Source organism: Manacus candei, unplaced genomic scaffold, assembly GCF_025592945.1.
Source record: "Manacus candei isolate 608988 ecotype Guabito, Panama unplaced genomic scaffold, ASM2559294v1 h1tg000047l, whole genome shotgun sequence".
In the NCBI taxonomy this organism is placed as follows: Eukaryota; Metazoa; Chordata; class Aves; order Passeriformes; family Pipridae; genus Manacus; species Manacus candei.
This window is the reverse complement of record NW_026138095.1, coordinates 4953922-4977942: the sequence shown is the minus strand read 5'-3', so window position 1 is coordinate 4977942 and position 24021 is coordinate 4953922. Positions and strand designations below refer to the sequence as shown.

The following is a 24021-nucleotide window of genomic DNA, read 5'->3' as shown; positions in this document are numbered from 1 at the left end:
AGCGGCCGGATCCGGCGGAGGGGACGGGACGGGACGGGGCTGCAGCCCCGCAGAGCCCGCGGGACGCTGCCGGCAGCCGGCCATGGCTTTCGGGAAGGCTCCGAAGGACCCGTTCGGCACCGCCGTGGGCAGCCTGGTCGGTGAGTACCGGGGGGGCTCCGCGCCCCGTCCCGCCCCGAGGGGAGCCGGGGCCGCCCCCTCTCCCCGCCCGGCGGCTGAACGGCGGCTCCCCTTGGCCTTTCAGAGCGGGCGACGCTCGGATCGCTGCAGACCGAGGAGTGGGGGCAGTTCATGCACATCTGCGACCTGATCAACGCCACGGAGGAGGGGTGAGCGCGGCCGGGGGCGAGCGATCGACAGCGGCCGGTGCGCGGCTCGGAGGTGGCAGCGGCGCTGCTCGAGGGCAAAGGGACACCGAGCAGGAGGTGTAGGGCGCTTGTGTGAAGTGACCCAAAACGAAATAACAGCAGGGAGCACGTACCTCTGGTTCGTAGAAAAAAGCTTTGCCCGTCTCCGAGCCGACAGGACTTGTAGGGATTAGACTCGTAAGCTCTTCCCCGTGGACACGCGCTGGAGGAAAGGTGGTAACAAATGTTTCTCACCTGCGTCTGATGTATTTTGTACAACCTGTACTCCTCATCAGGCTAAACGGGTACCCCTGCCCTCTGCAAAACCCACCTATAAAAAGGCTTTGGGCACTTGGGTGCCTCCAACACTGTTTAAAACTCTCGGCTTTTAACCTGGAGTTCTGCACTGTCCAGTTGCTCAGCTGTGTCACAGCAGGGGTGAAGCGATGGCTGGGTCCCTGTTCAGTGGGATCCATCCCGTCAGGGTCTGTTCCCAGAGGCTCCCAGGACTGAGGTGGCCTCTTGCACATCCAGGTTTGCTCAGGTACTTGCTGCTCTGAGCTTCCTTGTTCTCACCTGTGAAAGGGGAAGAAGGAAATTCGTTCTCATGTAAGATCAGTTTTGCATTGCAAGAGCTCACTGCTAGCAGTGGCGTATTTTAACATCAGCTGAAGAGCTTTCTCCAGGAGAGTGAGATGGGCTTAGTTGCTGCACATGTATCTTTTTATTTTGTATCAACTTTTCTTCCCTCTCATTTTTTTGGATCCCACACTCTCTCACCCGTGGCTCTTAGTGCTTGGAATGTCAGTAATAACTCCCTTCTGGTTATTGCCATAAGCAACAGCACGCTTTGACCCTCAGTGTTAGTTTTTATGTGAAGTTTCCATGCAACAGAGCTTTTCTTAATAAACTTATTTCCTCTTGTGTACAGCTTATGCTTACAGAGGAACTCCTTGTAACTTCCTCCTAGGCAGCTACTACTAGTCACAGTCTGTAACAGGATACTAGGAACAGCAGAACTGCTGTATCTAATTAGGTAAATGGTTATTTTAATACAATATCCAGCTCCTGACCAGAGCATTTCCAGATGCTTCAGTAAGGGAAACAAGAAGCAGGAGTGGAATCATAGTACAGCTTTCTGCAAGGGAAAGTTTTCTTCTCCTCACTCATGCTCCCGTCCATCCCTTGATGCTTTCCTAGTATGCCTGGGTATGGCATAAGATTAAGAAAAATGAGAAGTATCTTCTTTTTTTTCTTCACATGAAGTATAACATTTCAAACTGAGAAATGCAGCGGTGGTAAATACCCACTTAATTTTATTGGCTTTGAAATAATTTCAACAAACATTTCTTTTTTTTCTTATCAAAACATTGTGTTTGTGCCTATTGCTCCATCTTAGATTCTAGAGAGATCCTAAAGAGGCACTGGGACATCTTGTTTATGTTGATCATGATTGTTGGGCTGGCCCTAATAATTGTACACTATAGATAGTCCATATTAATGAGGCAAAACTGCTCCCCACGTGTGATAATCTCGATACCGTCTTCCACCCTCTTCCTCCTACATAGATAGTTAAAAGATATGGGATGTATATATAGAAATCAAAATGGCTGGGTTGGAAATGGCCCTATCTCTGGGCTGGAATGGGTTGTCCATCCATACATGGTAATTACTCAGATGAGTTAAATGCATCCTGCAATTATAAGATTGGAAGTTATCCATGACACCCCTGCTCCCGACAGCCCTCCCAGCAGAATATTTTTTAATTGCATCATACGTGAAAAATAGGTACCAGCCAACTCTTGATACAGCTGGCAATTGATATTCCCTTTCTTGGCAATAAAAGCTAGATAAGTAGTTCTGTTGTACAATAGTGGGAAAATATAATTTTGGAGCAGACTTTACAGAGGAGAATAACTTTGTTTCTCTGCACAGTCTCTGGAGTAATGCACGGTCTGCAGTTACAAACCTGATTCACTGCTTTGATGCTCTAGCTCAGTGCTGAAGTGATTTGGCTGAAATCAATGGGGCAATTGCTCTTGTTTTGTGTGGGTGTAAATACAGGGATGAATTTGGTGCCGTATCTCAGGCTGGTATTTTTGGGTCTTGGATGAAGTTATGAACTAGAAAAACAGCCCAATTTCACTGGTAACTTTTTCTCCTTAATTTCTTCTCACAGGCCTAAAGATGCAGTTAAGGCACTAAAGAAAAAGCTTGCAAAAAACTGTAACCATAAGGAGATCAGGCTCACCCTGTCTGTAAGTACAGCTATGTTTACATTAATTAGACACCAAGGAGGCAAACATTCTAAACGATAAGGTGGCATGCAAATTATCCCTGACACAACTCTCCGGGATGATTTCAGTCTTTGTTGTTTGTGTGCACAGCACTGCCACAGTGCAGATCAGATGGTCTGCCAGCATTCCATGGAATCCTGGATGATGCAAATTCTGACATTTATTGTTGTGGTTTTGTTTGGTTGGGTTTTTTTTTAAATTTGTACTATGTGGAAGTAGTATAGCTCTTATTTACTCTAGTGACTGTCCCTCTGTGAGTGCCCCACCTGTTTGTGAAAGACATGGAGGTTGGGTTATTACATAAAAGCTGCATTTGACCATTCTATTACTCACCTTGTGGTACTGATCTTAGTTAAACTAAGCACAGTGTGCAGCACGGTGGAATGTGTGATAACTGCTTTGTAAAAATAAATGTTATCACATCTAAATGAGAAACTTGCATGAAAAGGTAGCAACAATGAGTTAAGCAAGGGAGCAAGAGACAGGATAAGCCATGTGAAATCCAGATGTTATGACTGAAGGCTGTAGTGACTGGAAAGATTCTCACTTGACATAATCTGGCTTCCAAAACCTGACAGTGTTTCTAAACTGCCTCAGTGTTTGGGGAGGTGTCATTTCAGTCAATTTAAGATTTACTGGAGTTTGTTAATGCAGTTCCATTTTCCACTACACTGGTAATGTAGGCAGCAGCAGGAAGTTCTTAATGTTGTCATAAGTCCTGAGTTTCTGACTTGACTTGCTCTTGGCTAACAATAGTGCAACTGTGAGAAGAATCATATCATTTGTGTTTTAAGTTATTGGAGACTTTTGTCTTTCATTAGTTGTCTAAAACTATTTTCAGCATTTCCTTTTTTGAGGTTGTAGGGGCCTGTCTGCATCACACTGACTACCATTACTCATGGCTTTGGTATTTGTTGTGCAAAATCATTATCTACATCAACATGTGCTGAGAAGTGATTAAGGAAGATCAGTGATGGACAGTGTGGAATTGTAGGTCGCTTAGCAATTGCCCAAGTGCCTCCTGACAAGTTAGAGATGCAGATAAATGTATTTAACATGTCAATTTATACCTGCAGCTGGTTCCATTTCCTCACTTCTTTCCTGGCTTCCTCCTCCCCTGTCTCGTGAGTCACGTTTGTGTGTGTGTTTTCTCTGTTTGCATAACAGAAACACTGGATTTCCACTGTACTTGCCATCCCTGTGTCAGCTCTGCTTTCCCTCTCCTCCAGTCCTTGGTGCAGTCCTTGTGCACCGAGGTCCTGCTCTGGGTATCTGACACAGTCAATTTTGATAACCCAGTGTTTAGGTTTGGGAGCCGTTCCTTGGGTATTTACAGTGCAGATATACCCAAGGTGACCTTATAGCTCAGCCTTTGAGGATGTAAAAATGGGAGAAGGATCTTGTTTCAGGTGTATCCAAGGAAGAACTTTATCACTTTGACCTGGAAGCTCACTGCATTTGCTCGCAGGAGGAGTGTTGGGTTCAGCTGGGATTGCAGTTCAACACTCTCAGTCTCTGTGCCATCCCAGGCCCCTTTCTCCCTGTCTGTTCTCACCCACACACGTGTGCAAGTGTTACCTGTGCCTGTCAGGCAGTTGCATCCTTTTGGCCCAGCTTCTGTTTTCTTTCTGCAGATTTCTCCTCCCTGTGTTCCTCAATATTTTTTCCTTTTTTTTTTTTTTTAATTTAAATAAGTTACAGCCTTTCCTTTAACTCTCTTTCAGCTTTAGTTCTTATGTAAGATCTTCTATCCTTTGCTTCTCCCTCTGCCCCTGACTTCTTTCCTTTTTGGTTTTTTACCAGTACTGCCATCAGTTTAGCACATGTGAAACCTTTCCTTTAATGACCCCACTGCTGGCCACGTGTGGCTTTTAACTTTGTTCCCAAATCACTCTTCCTGTGTGCTATATCTTCTATTTTTATCTTCTTAATTGCCTTAATGAAATTGTTCCTGTTTCCCATTTTGAAATGCTTAGATTACAACAGCAAATCATTGCAAAGGGAAAAACAGACATAATTTTCAATTTCTGAAACAGAAGCCCTTCCCTCCTAGTGCAACTCTCATCTCATAAAGTTGTTTTCCTCCCAGATTTTTGCAAAAATAAGGACTCTTTTTTTTTATGAACTATGAGTACCTGTATTTCCTGTAGTAAATGTGGTCCTCCAGCCTTTGGGATTCAACATCTTACCCACATTAGGTAAAATTAAGGATCTACAAATCTCATTTCTTTTGAAAGGTGCTTTGATCCACTTCTCTCTGCTCAACCTTGAAATCCTAGAATTTAATCTTTCTTATGAAGCTGCTTAAGGAGCACAGAATGAAGTGTGAGTGTCTTCATCAAAGCAGCACAACTGCACGTGTTAGCCCTGATTATGTTATTGAGACGTGTTAAATCTCAGCAGTGTCTTCCTTCTCCTGGCTCGTAAGTGCATATTTATTTATTTGGAGGAAGAAGGCTGAGTGCCAGCTCTATAATGTGCTTGGTTTCATGTGCTCTGAGCTGCAGAGTTTACCTGTGAAGTCATGTGAAAGGAGGTTTATGTGTGTCAGGCCATGAAGTTGCTCCATGCCCAGCCTTTGATAACACCGAGGCTTGGCAGTGGAGATTGTGCAATCAGAGGGAAGAGGATTAGAACTTTCAGGCTGGAATCCAACCAAGTGTGTGTGTGTGTTACTTGACTTTTTATTACTGATAGACTTTGGATACCTGAAGTCTGTTTGTGTGGTGAACACTGCGGTACCTGTTCAGTTGTCACATTAAATCTCACATTAAATGTGTCCCTCTCTGTGCCTGTGTCCACACACACACTCTTACATTCAAAGCAGTGGGCAGAAATTTAAGATTGCTGTTTCATTTCTGCATTACATTGTTGGGAAATGTTTTAAAGGGAGTCATTTTCCCAGTGAAATTGGGAATGTCCCATCCCTGGAAGTGTTCAAGACCAAGTTGTATGGGGCCCTTAGCAACCTGATCTAGTGAATTATGTCTCTACCCATGGCAAGGGGATTGGAACTATTTGATCTTTAAGGTCCCTTCCAAGTGAAACCATTCTGTGATTGTATGATTGGCAAGATTTAAATTTTGGAGGATTTTTTTCTAAGAATATTTCTGCTTTTCCTTTCAATAGTCTGTACTTTTCTAGATGTACAAAAAAATTTAGCATGGCAAATGTGGCCTTCAGATTTTACTTTGTTAAATTAACATGTCACAGAGCAGAGGATCTAAAAAACAAAAACATGAGAGAGCCTTCCAGCTCCTCAATCAAAACAGTCCTAGTCCATTTTATTATACTTTATGGTATACATGGGCAAAGAAGAAAAGCAAAGGACGTTGAGTGGGACATTGAAATGTGAAATTTGAAAAAGTGAAGACTTCTGAAAATGGAATATTTTTGAAATGCTGAATCTTGGTGAAGTGTGCATAGCCCCTGCACTGTAATTGGGGAATGGCAGCTGAGAGAGCTGCTCATACCGGTTTGTTTTAAGTGCTGGCCTTGGAAATAGCATCTTGCTGTTCAAAAACTCTTCTGGGGAGACATCAGTGTGTGTTCATACAGTGTAATCCTGGAGATGGATTAATGGCTTGTTCCCTTTGAGTCAGAAATGCGAAGAAGCGAACACTTCACCTGTGTTTTCTTGTGTTGACCTTAGCTCTGACAAGTGTCCATCACACACTGCACCCCTTCCTTACAGCTTTATGGACCATTCCTGGCTGCTTTAGTTGAGCAGCAAATCTTCTGGAATTCTGAGTGAGGTCTCTATTGATAAGGAATGTAGTTGACTTTCTGCTGTACTCACCAACTTCTCCCTTTTCTTGTTTCTGCTTTACAGTTTGGCTTCACCTCTCTGTAGATGCCTTTTACCACATTAGTTCTGTGATTCTGACTCCAGCCAGAAGGCTGGGATTACACAGGTTTCCCCCTTTTTTGCTCAGTGCAGACCTCCTCTGGTATCAGTGAGCCTGGAACAGCCTCTCTGTCCATTCCAACCCTTCTCATATCCAGTCTGTCACTTACAGGAAGTTTGGTTGAAATTAATTCACCAGTTTTGTTATTAAAACACGTTTCTGTTGAGATTCCACTGTGCTATGTGGAGCAGTAGCTGACTTGGCCACCTTGGATCTATTCCTTCCAGTGGAGCTCCCTGGGATGGTGAAGTCCTATTTGCACAATAAATACCCGTATTGAAATTCTAATGAAAGGTGTTATTAGCATGAAAGTGGCTTGTTCATGAATGGTCCAGTTAAAAATAATTGAGTCAAATTCTTCTTTTTCTCATACCAGCTTAGTTTCTCTCTGAGTGGGCTGGACTGGCATAATTGAGTGGAGGATCCAGCCCATTAGTTCAGTACTTTCATTCAGTGGGTAAATACCCAGTCCCTTAAGCAGGGAATTAATAATAGGGAGTAGCATACCAAATTTCCCATGCACTGGGTTGAAAATATTTTACACAGACCATCTTTGAAGTACTGCACAGGCAAATAACTTGGCTTATTAGCATATGTTTCATGTACTCTCTATGAAAAATAATGTTTCTAGCCAAGATTTTTTTTGTAATTATCTTTCAGTTAGTTTTTTGCACAGCAGTCTACCAGAGTCTCTTTGTTCTACCCTGTTTTCATTTTGGCAATGTATTTTCTTCTGGTCTTAAACCTGTTCTCCTGTAAATTCATGATCACACTGAGGGAAAAATCCCCAAGTCCTGAGGCTAGAAAATGAGTTACTAAAATGATTTCACTTAGTCAAATATAGTCTGCTGTGAATAGGAAAGTATATTTAACCTACTTTTATCAAGATTACATTATCATACCTTAAAATATGTTTATCCTTTTGAGAATATGTCCTGTCTGTTACATGATTCAAGGGAAGTTTTCTCTGGAAACCCATGAAATTTTGCAGCCTTTTGTTAATGTCAACCCTTTGCTTTCACCTTTTCACCTTCCCTCTTACACTGGGAGAGAAAGGGAAGCTGCAGTTGAAGGGCAAGACGCACAGGAGGGTGACCATTTTTCCTGATTCTGGATCCAATCTGATTGACTCCAGTTTCCCATCAAGACTTGTATTGGCCTGATCTCAGGTGACTGGGATGGAGTGGCAGCTTTTGATATCTCTTCTGCAAAATGGGAATGGTAGTTGGTCACCTCCAAATGCACAAGAGAGAGAAGCTTTATGTCACCACCTCATGCTGCTGTGTTTGATAGGGCAGATATGTTGCTTACAGGGACCCTACTCTGAGCATTTCAAGCAGAGTTTTGGAAGCAGACTTCCTTCATGAAGGTGAATGTGACAATTGGAACATTTCAGCTCTTCTGTTTCAAATGATTGTGACCTTTGAAAAGCATGAAGAAACTGTGCTCTGAGCTGTTGATTTTGTTCTCTTCTATTTTATCATTAGTCTCTCACTTACAGGGCAGATTAGAAGAGAGGCATTTAGTGATGTGATTTTCTTCTCTTGCAGAGTTCTTCAGAATCTGTCAGACCTATGTGCTAGGCAGTGAATTAATTCTATTGCTAAGTCTGTACAAGTAATCTTTTTAAGCTTTGGATAGATTTTGTGCTGTTAAGGTACTGTATGTTTCAGTTACTGCTATGGCATGGAAACAAGTGTGACCACACTTCTCTGTTAAAAATAGTTTAACTGTGGCTGACACATCTCCTTTGTACTGCACAGTATAACAGAGCACACAGTGAGCTGCAATAATCTGTTCATTCCTGCTAATCCTCATAACTCCTTAAAACAAATTAAACAAAAGGAAACAAAAGCACTCAAGTTGTGGGTTTTTTCCCCAGTCTCTGTGTAACAGAAGGATTTTTGTGTGTGCAGCTGCTTGACATGTGTATGGAGAACTGTGGCCCAAGATTCCAGTCTTTAGTTGTGAAGAAAGATTTCTGCAAAGACAAGCTGGTGAAATTACTGAACCCAAGATACAATCTGCCAATTGACATGCAGGAGAAAATCTTGACCTATATCATGGTGAGTCTATAGAGCAAACTGTAAGTGCTCACAGTGTCTCTGCTATATGGGAAACATTTCATGGTGCAGCCCATTTCTGTACCATAACGTGTCCTGGGAACCTCTTCCTAGAGCAGACCCTGTTCTTGCTGCTGCTGCTTCACACAGGAGTAGCACAGACTGGAAGACAAAGGCAGACAACTGGAAAACCTCCACCTTTTCTATTCCCTTCCCAATCTGTGCACATGCTGTGGCTGTGGCTGCACTCAGCCAGCAGGATGAGAGGTAACTCTGGAGCTTTTGTGGTTCCTGCTGCTTTGAATGGAGCCCTCCAGGGTGGATGTAGGGAATGACCTGTCTTTAGGACAACACATTTTAAAAGCATTTGTCTGACCCACTGACTGACCATTTCTGTCACTGTTTTCTTCCTGACATTTCAACACTAGACGTGGGCCCGAGGTTTTCAAGGAATGGTGGATGTGAGTGAAGTAAAAGAAGTTTACCTGGAATTGCTGAAGAAAGGAGTGGAGTTTCCATCCCCTCACACCAGCAGTGGTGGACCTAAGGTGAGGATATACAGGGATACTTCAAGAGCAGGATATGTTAATTGTTTGAGCTCTGCAGACAAAGAAGGTGTGTTTGGTTTGGGATTCTTTTTATTAAAATGCTCCAGGGCAGAATATGACAAACCTACTTAAGCACGTGAGCAGGAATCGGTTTCAATTATAACAGCTAAGATAACAACAAAGAAACCTGACCTATATATAATAGTTTATTTTATTGCCAACCACAGATCAGTGGATATGTTCTCAAAAATGAAGCATCTCTGTCTTGAGACTTTCAAAGATTTGACCATGCTGTTTACTTTAAAAAAAAAAAAAGAGTGCTGAGTGCTCCAAACTTGTCAGCTTCTGAAAGCCTCAACAAAAATGAGTAAGGCTTTCACAAAATACATACTGTTCAGAACATGAGCGTCATCTATCCTTAAATCAAGAGTTGTAGAACTATAAAAAAGACTATTATCTTTATATCTCTCCAGCTGTTTTCACAGTCCATACACAATAATTGTTATTTAAGCCTGTGTGATAGGTAGGACCGTGTAGCATCTAGAACATTAAATATAAGTATGGCTTGAGCATTGGACATCAGCTGAAAATACAGTACATGTTTTAAAGCCCTTTTTTTCTGTTTTTTTATTCTATTATAAGAGTTTTCACAAGAGTTTTGAGCAGTGTGAAAGCTATCCACCACAGGGTGAAACCTTGCAATATAGACCTAGATGCCTATAATCAGTGCAGACAGGAATAACTCAGATTTATCCTGAGTTTGATTTGATGGCTGAATAGTGGAGTGCACAAAAGCTTATGTATTTGAAGGTTGTTTGCCCAAGCTGTGTGAAGAATGCTCTCAATAGACAATAATTTATTTTCCTCACCAAGTACAGCAGAGATTATTTTGTCAACCACATGTATTTGACAGTTAAAATCTGGCAAACCTTCTGTTGATCTCAGCAACAGCAGACCTGAACAGAGTTTTTACCTCAGTCTCTAGGAAGTGAAGGACCTGTACTGTGTATTCCTTTGCTGGCTGGGTTTGGATTTGGATTTTATTTTAGCAGTCAGATCAAATACAATGCAGGTGAAGCTTTCTGCAGGCAGAGTGTTCCAGCTTTTCAATCCAGAAGGCTTTTGTTGTTCACCTTCTGCAGAGCCCCAGACTCAACCCCCCAGCCTTGCTACTGCTTCCAAGTGTGATCTCATTGTAAACTGTCCTTCACTGTAAAGCTGCAGTGGCACTTTGGGAGGGACTCGTGGCTGTCGGATGGCTCACGAGTTCCTTGCTAGCCCGTTCTTTAGCCATTTCCACTTTATCCTGTGATGGAATTTACTTGCAAGCCCTTTTCAAAGATACCTGAATTCCAAGCCTCGTTTCATGACAAAACAGCCATTAGATTTATTTTTGTAAACAGACCTTGCTCAACAAATTCCCTGGGAGCACTGATTATGAGAAAGCTGCTGCCCAGTTGTCTGGTCTGACAGGGATGATCCTCTCTCAGCAGGATGTCTGCACCAGTTCCTTTGTTCAACCCAAGCTCTGCTCTTTTGTCTTTCCACAGACACCTCGGTCTTCTACAAAGTCATCACCCTCCTCTGCTTGTCCTGCCAAACGTTCCTTCCTGCCTCTTCCCACGGGCCCAACGCTGTTGTTGACTCCAGAGCAGGTGCAGTACTACAGGTTTAGAGCAGGGCAGGTCCACTTGAAACGTGCTGTTAATGTGTGACTCCAGCAGCCTGGGTGCTCAGGCCGCTGAAGGGACCATCAGATCAAGGGATACAGCTCTAAATTCATGGGTTTGGGTTCCTGGAATCATTTACTCAAGTGTGTGAGCATCTAGTCATGTCTTACAATGCTGCTATGCAGATTGATAAAAACTACTTCAAAGGTGAGTGAGAAAGCCAGACTTACTTCTACATAAGGCTTGTGTGAAAAGATTGTTCTGAAAAGCAGGAAGGAAAGGACAGTTCACTTCTGTTCCTGCCTCCCTGTAGCTAACTAAAAGGAGTAAGAGTGACATTAGTGAGAGGGATTAGCTGCAAGGAAAACAAGTAGTGCTATCAGGTTTGGATCTTAGTTTGATTACACATATAAAAGCTGAGCTAATTCCATTCATTTTCATGGCACGTCACTGGAGTAAAATAATGCTAATTAGGCTCATATTATACCTAATGGGGAAGAAAGTATGTATTAGGGGTAAGAATTATTCTGCTTTATCTGCTCACCTACACAATATTCTCCTATTGAATTCAACAGGTTGGGAAACTGTACAGTGAACTGGATATGGCAAAAATGAACGTGAGAGTCATGTCATCGATATTAAAAGAAAATGCTCCTGGCTCTGAAAATCCAGATGATATGAATCTTTTACAGGTATATGATAATTCATTGGTGGGGCATGTCGATTTGGTTAAAGCTGATTTTAAAATATACTGCATCCTTTTTTTTAACATCTGGATTCGAGCTGACAAATGGAATCCATCAACAGGTTTCGATCTCTGGTTTTTGCTCAGCTTTTCTTTTGTCTCCTTCACCTGCCCCTGACATCGAGATAGTCAGGAAAAGACAATACAGCTTGCAATGCAAATTTAAGCTCTAGGGAATTCCAAGGGCAAAGGAATTTCATAATGGAGCGTTCTCTGTTAAGCATGTTCTGTCAAACAGCCCAGAGAACATTCCAGTAGAACGCAGTTGCCTTGTGGGAAAACAGGTGATGACACAGTCTCGCTCTCGTATCCGTCCTGCAGTTGTCAGTGCTCTCTTTGTTATTACCAGTACCTTGGAGGCAGACTGAAGGCCAGTGAGGAATATGAAGCATTGGCTTGACCTCAGAGGTTGGGAGCTTGCTGTGCTACAGGTGCATCCACGTGCTCCCAAAGTGTAGCCTGGAGGAATTGTATTGCGATAGCCCAGTTCGGAGTCGACAGTGAACGTGTAGATGTTCCTTCTGTGACATCATTTCTTCTACTTGCTTATGCTGTGGTTTCTATTTTAGAAATTAAAAATACAGTATTACTTTAGCATTTCAATAGTGACCTATGTCAATGGAAGTTTTTCTGTTCCATACTGTGTGCAAGAGCTTGAAAAGCTTTTATCCCATCCTTCTGTTTCTAAACTTACCTTCAAACTTCTATGATGAGGATGCATTTTTAGCAGTTTTACAGCATTAAATGTTTTGGAGAACTAATCTAATTTTTGCAAGCCTTGAGTGCACTTCTTCTGCCCAGTGTAGAAATTTTCCTTTGCAAGGAACCCTTATTGAGTGCTGTTGAGAATACAGGGGTTTAATCTGCTTGGCCACCTCTGTCCAGTCCACGACAGGGTAAATGTTTCTGGTTATGAAACAGGAAAAATATGTCTCTCCTTTCCTGTCTCCTGCTGTGGCCCTTCTGCATGTGGGTGCACAGATTCAGTTGCCCACAGTAAACCAGTGGATTCCTATTGACACTCCCAGTAATAAAATTGTTGGCAAAAGGTTGAGGACAGGGTGTGGAGTTCCCATATGTGGGAGAGTGACTGAAAACTCATTCCTTTCACTGTTGTTCTTTCCGTTCTTTTTCCCCTGTGCCTGGAGTGGAGTAAAGCATCAAGCAGGGCCACCCTGTTCCTTGAACAGTGTTTAATGTTCCCTTTTGTTTGTGGCACTACCTGGTTTGCTTGGATTAGGCTTTTGTTGTCAGAGAACAAAGTCCTTTATTAAAGGAGCTGCTTGTTCAGGCTTTGAGTGAGTTGGAGACACTGATTTCAGTCCTTTTGACTACATGGAGTCTCCCAATAAGTGCTAAAACAGGGTGAGCTTGATCAGTGCAACATGTTTTCAGTTCTTTATCTTCATTAGTGGCCAGGCTCCTCCCTTTCTCCACCCTGTTTTGGACAAGGCTTAAGATATCAGATCTTACTTGAAATAATGTGCTGGCCAATAATAGTAGTTAAAGAATAGCTCAGTGTCAGCCAAGAAGAGTCACAGACTTTTGTACTGGATAGTGAATAGATATACTGGATGAACGTGCAGGAATGTGGGTCCAGAGCAGCAGCTGGTAAGAATTAGCACAAATGTATGGGAATCACTGATGATTGTTATTCCAGCTGCTGCTTCTTCATTGTAAAACTCCAGTTTTTCAAAAAAGGAGAGTGCACGAGGAGCAAAGCCTGGCAGATCTATGCCTGAAATGAGAGTCTCAATTTCCTTCTCTCTGGATTATTGATACTTGCAAAGGAGCCAGTCTGCTTGTGTAATGGAGCCATAAGAAATATATGTTTTTTAAATGCTGATCAGGTAGTAAAGTGTGGAGCCTGAAAGGTTTTAAATTTAATTACAGACATTAAGCTGAATAGGTTTTTGTGCATTTTATCCTGGGCTATGAAGATACAGTACTGAAAAGTACAGCACTCTGTAATCCTGACACAGATTTGGCAAAGGGGTGCAAATTTTCTTTTTACATAAGTAATTTATCTCCGTGAAGTATGTGGTTTTTTGAGGAAAAATCAGATCACTTTGAAAATAATACCAGAGAAATTTCTGGATAGCAGTGTGCAAATAAAGTGATTTCCCCCCACCATTTTTTGTTTTTTTTTTAAGTGGAGCCAGCCAGCATTTGCAAATGAAGGGGAAAAAAAAATGTTGGCTGAGTTAAAGTTCCTGTTGCTAAAGAATTTGTTTCTTTGAACATGCAAAGTTCTACAGAGGAGAGTAATATAAACAAACTGTGTTCCGTTTCAACTGGTAATAATGCAAAGTTCTGCTTGATGAACCCTCATAATTCTCCCATCAAGTGGTTCTGTAAGGTTTGTGTTACTTTCTCAAAAGTGCATAGGTGAAATGCATCCAGACTTCCCCACTCAGAGGAATAGTTAGAGCTGGAGACTTGTGTCACTTCTGACCTTCAGGTCACTATTGTCTTTTCTTCAAGCAGACACTGAACAGGATTACATCCAAGCATCCTGCTGAGTTTAATCAGCTTCAAGCAGAATCAAATCACATTTGCTCTACATCGCCCAGAGGGATCTGTGTTATTTTGCAATGTGTAATTTAGACTTTAGAGACAGATATATCTTCAGAAACGAAGATGGGTCAAGAGGCAGGGGTTGGGTAGGAGTGCTGGCTGTGGTGGTGGGAGTTGTGAACCTGCACTGCAGAGGTCAAACACATGAACATTGTCCCATTTGCAATTCAAGTAAATGGCACATGTGGTTTGTGTAAATTAAGGAATATTGCCTGTGAGTCTGCAAGGCTGGAGTGTCTTATCATTCATCTCCAGAACTGACAAACTGAGAGATCACAGTTACAATTTATTCATTTATTTTTCTTCCCTTGCCTCGGGCAGAAACTGTATAAGACCTGTCGGATGATGCAGGAGAGGATCATGGAATTGTTGGTGACAGTGGAGAATGAAGATGTGATAGTTGAGTTAATACAAGTAAATGAAGATCTGAATAATGTCCTCCTGGGACATGAAAGGTAAGCACAGGGTCTCTCTCCTCACATTTGGAATCCTAACTGAATTAAGTGCACTTAGTGGACAGATGGTCCCTGGTGTTGATCCTCCACATGGGACTGATTTTATCCTTATATCCTGAAAAGAAACATGATTGCAAAAAGAGGAAGTTATATATTTGCCTTCTTCTAAACACTCCAGAATTGGTTCAGGAAGGTAGTTAGAAAACCATTAGAATGGAGTAAAAGGAGTTAACAGCACAGACAGTAAGTCAGATGGAGGCACACAAACGGGATTCATTTTGGAATTTGACACTCCTTTTTGGGAGTGCCCAGTGAATTTGTCATCAGCCTGCTGCAAAACCTTTGGTGCTGGTGATGGTCCTTATCTCTGTTAAGTGTCTGTGCTTTCAGGAAGGAATAGTTGTTCTCCTTTCTAAGCAACTTTGACAGCTTTACTGCAGGAACTGGCCATGGAGCAGCATTCTGCCTCATTGCACACCTAAGAGAGTCACTTGCTGTTCTCAGCTGGATTGAAACAGACTGTTCTGCTTGTCTTACAGCAGAAAATGTTTCTTTCTTTCACACATGAAAGCACTGCAGGGCTCCTGTTGACATCCTGGGTGTTTGTCTGTTATGGCATTGGTAGCATGAGTAGATGCCAGCAAAACTGAAATTATTGTTAAACTCAAAATTCCAGTGTTAGCCCCCAAAATATCACATGAGTACACTCATGGAGAGTATTCAGATTTAATAGGAGCTACCCTTCCATCTTAAGTAGTTGATCTCTTCCATGGCTAGGAAATGTTCTAGAAATCATTAAAGTGCAATGGTTCGTGATTAAATTTAGCAGATTTATAGAATTCAGTCATCTTTTCTTTTTAATCCTCTTCCAAATGCTGCACTGAAAATATCACTAATTCTTGTAAGTGTCATAGGCCCAAACTTTGGGCCTAATCTTGGCAACATTTAGTTGTCATTTATTCATTTATCCCTAAATCTTATGTCTGCAGTACTGTTACCATAAATTACAGCAACTGCCTTGAAAGAACTGTTTTCTCACTTCTTGCTTGAAGAAGTTTTTCATTTTAAAAAGCAAAACAGGAATTCTGTTCAGCATTTGTAAATCCACTGATGTCAGAGGTGGGCTTACATTTTCATTATAACTGATGAATACTGGCAAGGCCAGGAATCTCTTGAACTGTGAATAGAAGCTTGTGGGTATAATTTAACAAATGCCTTATGAAAGACCTGGTGGTTGAAGGACTAATTAATTTGCCATTATGAAACTGGACAGAAAATACTGCATTCTAATACTATAATGTTATGGTTTATATGTAATGAGTCTTCCTGGGTGCAGATCCATTGCACTTTGGAGTTGATAAAGTATGAAAATGTATTTAGTTAATTTTGTGTTGCAGATTTGTCCTTTGGCTCTCCCCCTGAACAATGAGATGTGCAAAGGGCAAACTGATTTTAACGAGCTGCATCTGTTTCATGCTGTGGGTATTGTTTGAGGACAAGTCGTGCTGCATTCCCTGTTTCTCATTATTAATGTAGAATCCAAATTAAATCCGGAGCAATCTCCGTTGTGCAACAAAGGGCTCTTGTGTGTAACAGTGCTTCCCTCTAGTGTCTGTAGCCTCTCGGTCCTTCCTGGATTTCAGAGAAACATTTTGTGGTCTGCAGTTGGAAAGGCTTTTTCCTTCTGTTCCTCTGTTCATCTGTGTTCTCTTTCTGGGCCTCACTGGTACAATAACCCTGAACAGTGTAGACAGTCTCGTACCTGTGTCACTCAGGGCTCTTGGTGCTGAACCAGAGTGTCCTTCTGGATGCTGAATGTCACTTGCCTGGGTCTCCTCTGGCCCCACAGTAGCACTGTTGTCACTCGTAGTACACACACATTTATGCAGGTAGATTTTTTCTTGTTCGTTTCCTTTTTTAAAAAAATTATTTCAAGTTTCTGAACTACTGAGAGGGCTGTGTGCCAGAATAGGCGCGTGGTTTGCCCTGGGATGGCATGAGGGAAGGCAGTGAGCTGCCCAGAAGGTTTCCAGGGGCTCGGTTGGAAGAGTGTTCTCATCAGGAGGAGTCAGAGTTGGTGCAGTGTGTGTTCATAGTCACCTATCTGGCATGAACTGGGGCAAACCATTGTCAGCTGTGCCTTGGTTGTGTTTTGGAACAAACAGAGGACTGTCTCCAAATGTGAGCCCGGGAATAAACCAGGTGGTGTTAGTGCAGGTGATCCCAGGAGCACAGCCCTGGAAGGGGAATCACATTGCCTGTGCAGGGACAAGTGCCCAGGGACACCACCTGTAGTGCTTGTTTGGTGCCTCTGGAGTCTTTTGATAATCAAACTTTATTTAGAACCAGTTTCATGTTACGAATGGCATCACAGAAATGTAAGAATGAACATTTAACTCTGCAACTTCAACAGGTTCTCTCGAAACAGAGTTCGTTTTCTGGAGAACCAGAGAATACAACGTGAACGTGAAGAGGTAATTATGGATGAACTCATCGACTGCAGGGCTGCAAACATCCCTTTTTCTTTTTGTTGTGAAAAATACCCTTTTGGTACATGCAGAATTATATTCTCTAGTTGAGAGGTACAGGAGACAACACGCTGATACTACTCTTCCTGATTTTCTAAAGTTTCACTTGCAGAATTACATGCAAATTCATGTAATTAAAACACAAAAAAATGTCAAATCCGAAATGGAAGCTTGGTCAGGAAAAATGAGAGAGAGAGAGGTCTATTCAAATGCTGGTTTATTACCTCTCCAGCTAAGCACAATTATCTGCCATACACAAAATGAGAAACCATAATGTTTCTTTTCATTTGCTCTCTGTTAAGAATTTATGAACTGAAATGCTTTGCACTATCAGAATTCGCTGTTGCTGATGGGTTTTTTTCCTGACTCAAAGCTTTTTCTGAATTGTGAATAATGCAAATCTTTAATGACTATCCTTTATTGATTGATAATTATGGTTGTTAATTATATTGCCCAAAGTAGTTTTGCACATGTTTCAGCTTCTGCTAAGCCATAATTGTGTAGTCTAGGACTCAACATGAAAATGCATTATGAATGCTGAAATACTGCTGACAATTATTAAAAAAAGGTAGAAGATGTTCTTGTTTTCCTTGAAAAGTCACTATTACTACAGACTGGTTATGTAGGTGGATGGTTTTGCTTGATGGATGCACTGCTGGATTAGTTAATGGTCCAAATGGTGCTCTCTGTGCATTTTTATATTATTCAGGAGTCTCTGAGTTTAAAATGCATCATCTTTAATTATTTAATTTTCATCTGGTGTGACCAAACCTGTATGATTCAAGCATGTGGTTTTATTAAGAGCTTTGGTTGGCTACATTTTTAATGCCAACACATTCACAGGAGGAACAAAGGGAACCCTTTTTTGGGTCCTAGGAAATATTGTTGTGATTTTGAACTTTTCCTATCCAATACAGGACAGAAAAAAAATCAATCTCCTAAGAATGTAATAAATCTAAGTATCATAAATAAGTAGCATGAAAATAATTGTACAGGATTGCTCAGAAGATCGATATCAAACTGTATCTAAACAAGTTCACAGTGGCTTTTTAGAACTGAGTCCTTTCTGTTTTCTGCATTAGAACTGGTTTTCTTTATCTTTTGAAACTGATTTTTTTTCTGGAATGCATTTTTTATTTCATTAGCTATATTTCACACACACACAGAGTCCTGATCTCTCATACTTGCCAATTTTTAATATTAAGATTTTAAAAGCTTGTGTTCTGTGAAAATAACAACGTTTTAAATTCTATGCAAGTTCCTTTAAAAAATGTACCAAAAAAACCCCCTTAAAATAACTCACCCTTTTTTAAATGTTAAGCTGTACAGGAAACAGCCATCTGCTCCCTCAAGTGATCTACTTGGCCTCTCCATAGATTCTCCACCTCCTGTGGCAGCAGTGGTGCAGGCTGACTCTGCAGTGGCTCCTTCAGGCTCTAGTAAGTGGTAAAAATCCTTTTTCCTTGCAGCCTGCTTTCCTAAAACAAGCCAACAAGAGCTTAGTGGAGGAGTCAAGAAGTTTCTTGCAAGAAAGAAAACAAAGATGCTCCTTAACTTCAAGGATGCTCCTTAAATCTTCTTAAAAGGAGAATTGATATGGTTACCTAGGGAAAAAAATGTAAGGTAGTATAAGGTTCCCTGTAATTTGTTTACAGGGGAAGCAATAATCTTTTTCCCCTGTTATGTACATTTGAGTAGTAGAACATGCTCTGTTTTCTACTCCAGTGAGTAAAACAGTCTGGGAGTTGCTTATTCTTGGAAGAAAGAAACATATCCAGAGTTTTTTCAGGAGGCACTTGGTGTTAGAAAGACTTGGCTTCAGGTGCCCTGAATTACTGTTTGTAGAAGCCCCTCTTTTACCCACTCTAAGAAAGTCCACATACTAAAGTTAAAGGTGTGCATGTCCCCCCAGGAATAAATGCCTAGAATTCCATTTTAATCTTTTAGAAATAGTGAAAAGAGCTTTAAGTGGTATCTACCATGTAGAGCACTACTGATGTTGTTCTGGTATTTTAAGGAGATAAATGTCTTGGATCTATTACTTCTCAGAGTTATTAAAATTTTGCCTTTCATGTGATAAACAGCAATTCACTTCAGACTCTTTATAGGCCTTCCAAACAAAACTTTACTCTTACAGTGTTCAAAGGAACTAACATCAGCTTAATAATGTTTAAGTGATCATTAATTATTGCTTTGAATTTCAGATGGCATATCTGCCCACCCTGAAGATAAAAACAGGCATCATCCATCAATTTATCCACAGCTGGATTCAGCAACTCCTACAAAAGCTCAGCAATCCCCGTGAGTAGTCTCTTATCAAGGAATGGGAACAGATAACAGATCCTCAGAGGTATTAGTACTCTGTAATTCAATTAATCAGTATAAAAAGATCTGAGAACACAGATTTACTGCTTTTACACAAGTGAAAACTACCTGTGTGCTAGACATTGCTAAACAAGCTTAAAATACACTACTGTGGCAGCACTGTTTGGTCATAGAGAGAGATGTATCTTGACAGGCAAAATATACTTGAGATATCTGTGACTTTCTGCTGGAGTGCTGCAGGGAAAGGCAGAAACATGAAACAGGTCAGTAAAAGAGTTTAAGGTAGGAGAGGTGTCCTTGTTGAATGGGACACTGGCCCACCTGCCTGTGCTGCTCTCAGTTGTGACATACAGGAAAGACAGACCAGCAAAAAAAATAATGATAATTGGATTATACAGTTTTGATCATTTCTTAGTTACTTTCCATGTATTACTCTCTCCCAGATTTGCAACTGAAGCACAAAACCATAATGTGAACAGCCCAGCTGGACATACCTATAGCAATGTGAGTAATGCTCATGTTCAGGATAATCATTCTTGTCTGGCAGCTGTCAAAGTGAGAACTGTTTGGATGTACCCTGACTGCTTCCAAATGGGATACAAAAGATCTGTTCTCTGATCCTCCTCCATACATCAGGGAACACTGTGCTTGGTGACCAGGTCAGCTTTCCTCTTGTGATACCACGGGTGCTAATATGAAAGAATCTTTCCTTGGGTCCAGCACAACCCCAGGGGAGTTTGCAGAAAGCAGTTGCTCTATTATTTGTGTTTAATTTGTTGCTATGTGAAGCAAGCTGAGCTCTCCTCCTATTGCCATGATGTTACTCTGGTGTATTTCCTGTACCAAATAAGATATTAAAAAAAAAAAAAAAAGAAATCTAAAAAAAAGGCAAACCCCAGAAACACAGCTCACCAAAAAAATCAAACACTTAAACCCTGAGTGCAGTGTGAGACAAATGCCATGTGCAGAGAAACAGCCATGACAGAAGGAATGCAAAGAACATGAAGGGGCTTTGAGGTAATGGAATGAATTTGAATGCTGTTCTGTGGTAGGCAGCATGAAATAGAAAAGATGAGAAGCAGCCCCCAAACACATATGTATAGTCCTTATTTTAAACTGCAAATAAGAGCCAGTCTTAGAGTCTGTGCAGTGTAACAAATTACACAGAAGTAAATTATATAAATGTGTTACAGATAACACTGAAAGATGCTTCAAAGTTTGTGTGGGGAATGGAGATTAATTGGATTGTTAACTGTTGACCTTAGAACTTCAGCTGCAATAGTCTGAGAGTAAAGATAAGCCAGCAGTTATATAAGTTAAATCAAACTGGTTCTCATAGAACAACTTGTTTAAGCATGGTTTTGCTTGATATCCTTAGCTGGCAACTCTTTTAAGCCCAGTGCCTCTGAACCCAATAAATGTGAAGGCTGGACAGACACCACTGAATGGACCATCACCAGCAGGTAACAAGTACTGCAAACCACCTGTTTCAGAGAGATTTATTTTTCTTGTTGGAACTTAAGGCCTTTACTTAATGATTGCTTAAGTCTATGGGCAGCAACAATCAATGACAAACTCTTATTGCTCGTGGCTTCTCTTAGAGTCTACCCATTTTGGTATTTAAAGCAGCTGGATCCAGATAATCTGCTCCTTTCAGGAGGACACTAAAAGTAACATGCAGTAAATATGCTTTTCACTGTCATTTAAATCTGAATGTATCTGCCTGTCTTTATTCTTCAGCTGCATCAAAGAACAAGTCACAATCACCTCATTACTACGAGATAATGGAATTTGATCCCTTGGCTCCCACTGAGTAAGTAACTTTTAAGCCAGACAGAATACAGTTTTCTTATCTGCCAAAGGCAAGGTGGCTTTTTCTTCTGAGTGAGAAAACAAACCACACCACTTAGACTGAGTTAACTGACCAACTGGATCACTGATGTACATGACAGTGGCTGCATTTTGTATATTTTCTTCCAATATTTATGGCATAACCAGTTAAGGAATAAACTCCTATAATGTGCTCATTAAATGGCATTTGTAAAAGCAGAGGACTAATGCTATGTCAAAAATGATCTACTAAAATCCTATCCAGTGATATAGAAAGGTGAATGAAATATGGTAAAGGGTCCTGGTGGAGGAAGCTGACTGACACTTCAGCACAGGTAGTTCTGGAACAAGGTAACCAAAGGAATTGCAGTTCACAGCAATCATGATTTTTAAGAATGTTTTTCTACGGCATGTCAAGAAAATCAATTTTATATAAACTACAAAAAGGAAGAGATGGTGGGACTCTCCAGAGGGCCAAAAGAGTCAGACAGCAAATTTCTACCAGTAAATTGCAAAAAAAAAATAAAATAAATAAATAGAGCCATCTATACAAAACTTATTTCCAAGGAACCATTGAATTCTGAGGCAGAAAAACCTCAACAAAGCTTTCATTGTTTAGTTTTAATTAGTGCAGTAATTGCATGGTGGTACACTTGCCATTTGCTTTTCGCAGTCCTGCTCCCAAACTTGTTTCATCAGAAGTGACAATGTCCAGAGGTATCTCATTAACTGTCTAATCAGAGCAGCACCACAGGGTTGCCTCTTGGTTTCCATGGAAACCTGGGCATCCTGCAACCAAAGCCACTTTGAGGCAACACCACAAACCCTTGGCAGTCCCTGCTCAGACAGCTTTGCACTGGTGCCTTCTGTCCAAAGGAAACACCTGTGATGTAATTCCTCCTCTTTCAGAGCTATTTATGAAGAAATCGATGATGTGCTGAAGACAGAAGTTAAAAAGAGCACAGACTGCTGAGGGTGGAGGGGGAGTCTTGTCCTGACCACGTTATTCTCTGGTGCTGGTCCTGTGCAGCGCTTCCTGTAGCCTACAAGTGAATAACACAAGAGGTTTGGGCACAACAAATAATTAGTGTTGGAGTACTAAGCTGTGTGCAAGCTGAGGAGTTACTTGGATCTAACACCTTGACAATTTGTCCTAAATGTTCAGCTGTGTATTCTTCACGGTGACTTGCATGGTTATTTTGAGGTATTTGGGGGGGGGCTTTAAAATATGACTTCTAAATTCACCTGTATAGGAGGTAACATTTGACACCTGACACAAGTAAACAAAAAGGACACTACATTTACAGAAACTGCAGAATCCAGTTTCTGGTTTGGCCTCACTGCTCTCTGTGTTCATCTCCCTGGAAATTTATAAGGGGGTTTTGATATACAGGACTTCTTTCTAAAATTGGGCCTCTTCAGAGAGATCTGAAGACACAGTGTTACTTTTCTACAATCATATCCTGAATACACATTTTCTTTTTTTTTTTTTTTAACTTCCTTCCTAAAGTCCCCCAATATAGGGAACCAAAGCTGGGACACGAGGTGCTGTCATCCATGATTAACAGAACAGAAAAAAACCTGCCTGTTCCTATGTTGTTGTTGTTGTTGCTTTTATTTACTCAGTAAATATTGAAGGGGGATCAATTATTTCTCTCAATGTTCCTGCCCTGCAGAGATTGTTCTGGTGAAGGAAAAATTAATTATCTACAATGCAGATGAGCAGTAGTTATCCATTTACTTTAATTAAGTTGTTTAACCCTGTTAATAACAGTTTTATCTTTTAATAATTACAGTGCCTTATCTATTTTAATGCTGAATGTAAACTATGCACTTTAACAGGTATAGTTCTCTGAATTTATAGTTGATATAAAATTTGAGGACATAGTTCATGTTCATAGCAGATAAGCTAATTTTTTGTGAAATACTGCATTTTAAACATTCCTTATGTTAACTGTTTAAGGGATAAGTTCTCAGCTGGTTTTGCAACTTTTGTAGCATAAAATTCCAAATAAAGGCAAATGCTTACTGAGAAGTTAACTCTCATTGCTTCTGAGTTTTTGCATATTTGTGTATTCCCTGAAACACCAAATGTAGGTGGTTTTGGAAGTATTTTAGTGTAAATCTGTGGTGTGTCATTGCATAGTCAGCAGTGGCTGCAGGACCTTTAGAACACCTTGCTTCTATCCAAAACACAAGTTTGGGGTTTTCGTAAGCTGAGGTGAAAAGGCAAGTTGTTTTACTCTAATTTCTCTTGTATTATTTGCAGCAGCCTGAGAAAACAGCTGAAAATAGGATTTGAGGTGGATCAATTTTTTCCCTACAGCTTACTTGTATTGGCAAAACTCACACACTGATGGGTAACAAATCAAAAAGGGCTATTTCAGTGTGGTAATCCATAATGGATGATTGCTGACTGAACCTTCATGTATTTAAAGCAGCAAAATGGTCACAGATAAATGAAAGGGAACTGGCTAATTACCGAGCTTACAGAGCTTGTTTTACAGTTGGAACGTGCTCAGTATCTGCACAAACTTGGGCTTTCAAACTGGAGGGGAGAACCTGCATTTTTAAGGAACTGGCACTTGCCAGGGGGATGTTCCTTTCCTTCTGAAGCAGGTGGCCAGAACAAAGGAATGTGTGGAGAACTGCCCTGATCAGTTCAGCTTTCAAAAAGACAATGGACTAAAGTCAACCCAGGTAAGAATTTTTTTCCCCTAGCCTGGAT

At 41.0% G+C, this 24021-nt stretch overlaps 1 protein-coding gene across 3 annotated transcripts; it reads left to right on the top strand.

Annotated features, from left to right (window-relative positions):
* Positions 1-24021, top strand: TOM1L1 (target of myb1 like 1 membrane trafficking protein). Of its 3 annotated transcripts, none has more exons than XM_051798027.1 (15): positions 1-140; positions 245-329; positions 2527-2605; positions 8469-8618; positions 9044-9163; positions 10714-10818; positions 11409-11525; positions 14477-14610; positions 17024-17084; positions 18460-18577; positions 19343-19439; positions 19907-19967; positions 20842-20926; positions 21204-21276; positions 22203-24021. In XM_051798027.1, exons 1-15 carry the CDS (start codon positions 83-85, stop codon positions 22264-22266), a joined length of 1407 nt encoding a protein of 468 aa, XP_051653987.1. In that variant the 5' UTR covers positions 1-82; the 3' UTR covers positions 22267-24021. The 3 variants fall into 3 exon arrangements, with proteins under 3 accessions (XP_051653987.1, XP_051653988.1, XP_051653989.1); XM_051798028.1 differs by having other exon boundaries at positions 21-136; XM_051798029.1 differs by lacking the exons at positions 1-140; positions 245-329 and adding an exon at positions 388-486.

Coding starts and splice junctions, on each gene's coding strand:
- TOM1L1 (XM_051798027.1), top strand. CDS start 83: ATGGCTTTCGGGAAGGCTCCGAAGGACCCGTTCGGCACCGCCGTGGGC. Junction 2,606..8,468: donor AGATCAGGCTCACCCTGTCT/GTAAGTACAGCT, acceptor TTGTGTGTGCAG/CTGCTTGACATGTGTATGGA. Junction 20,927..21,203: donor GAATGGACCATCACCAGCAG/GTAACAAGTACT, acceptor TTTATTCTTCAG/CTGCATCAAAGAACAAGTCA.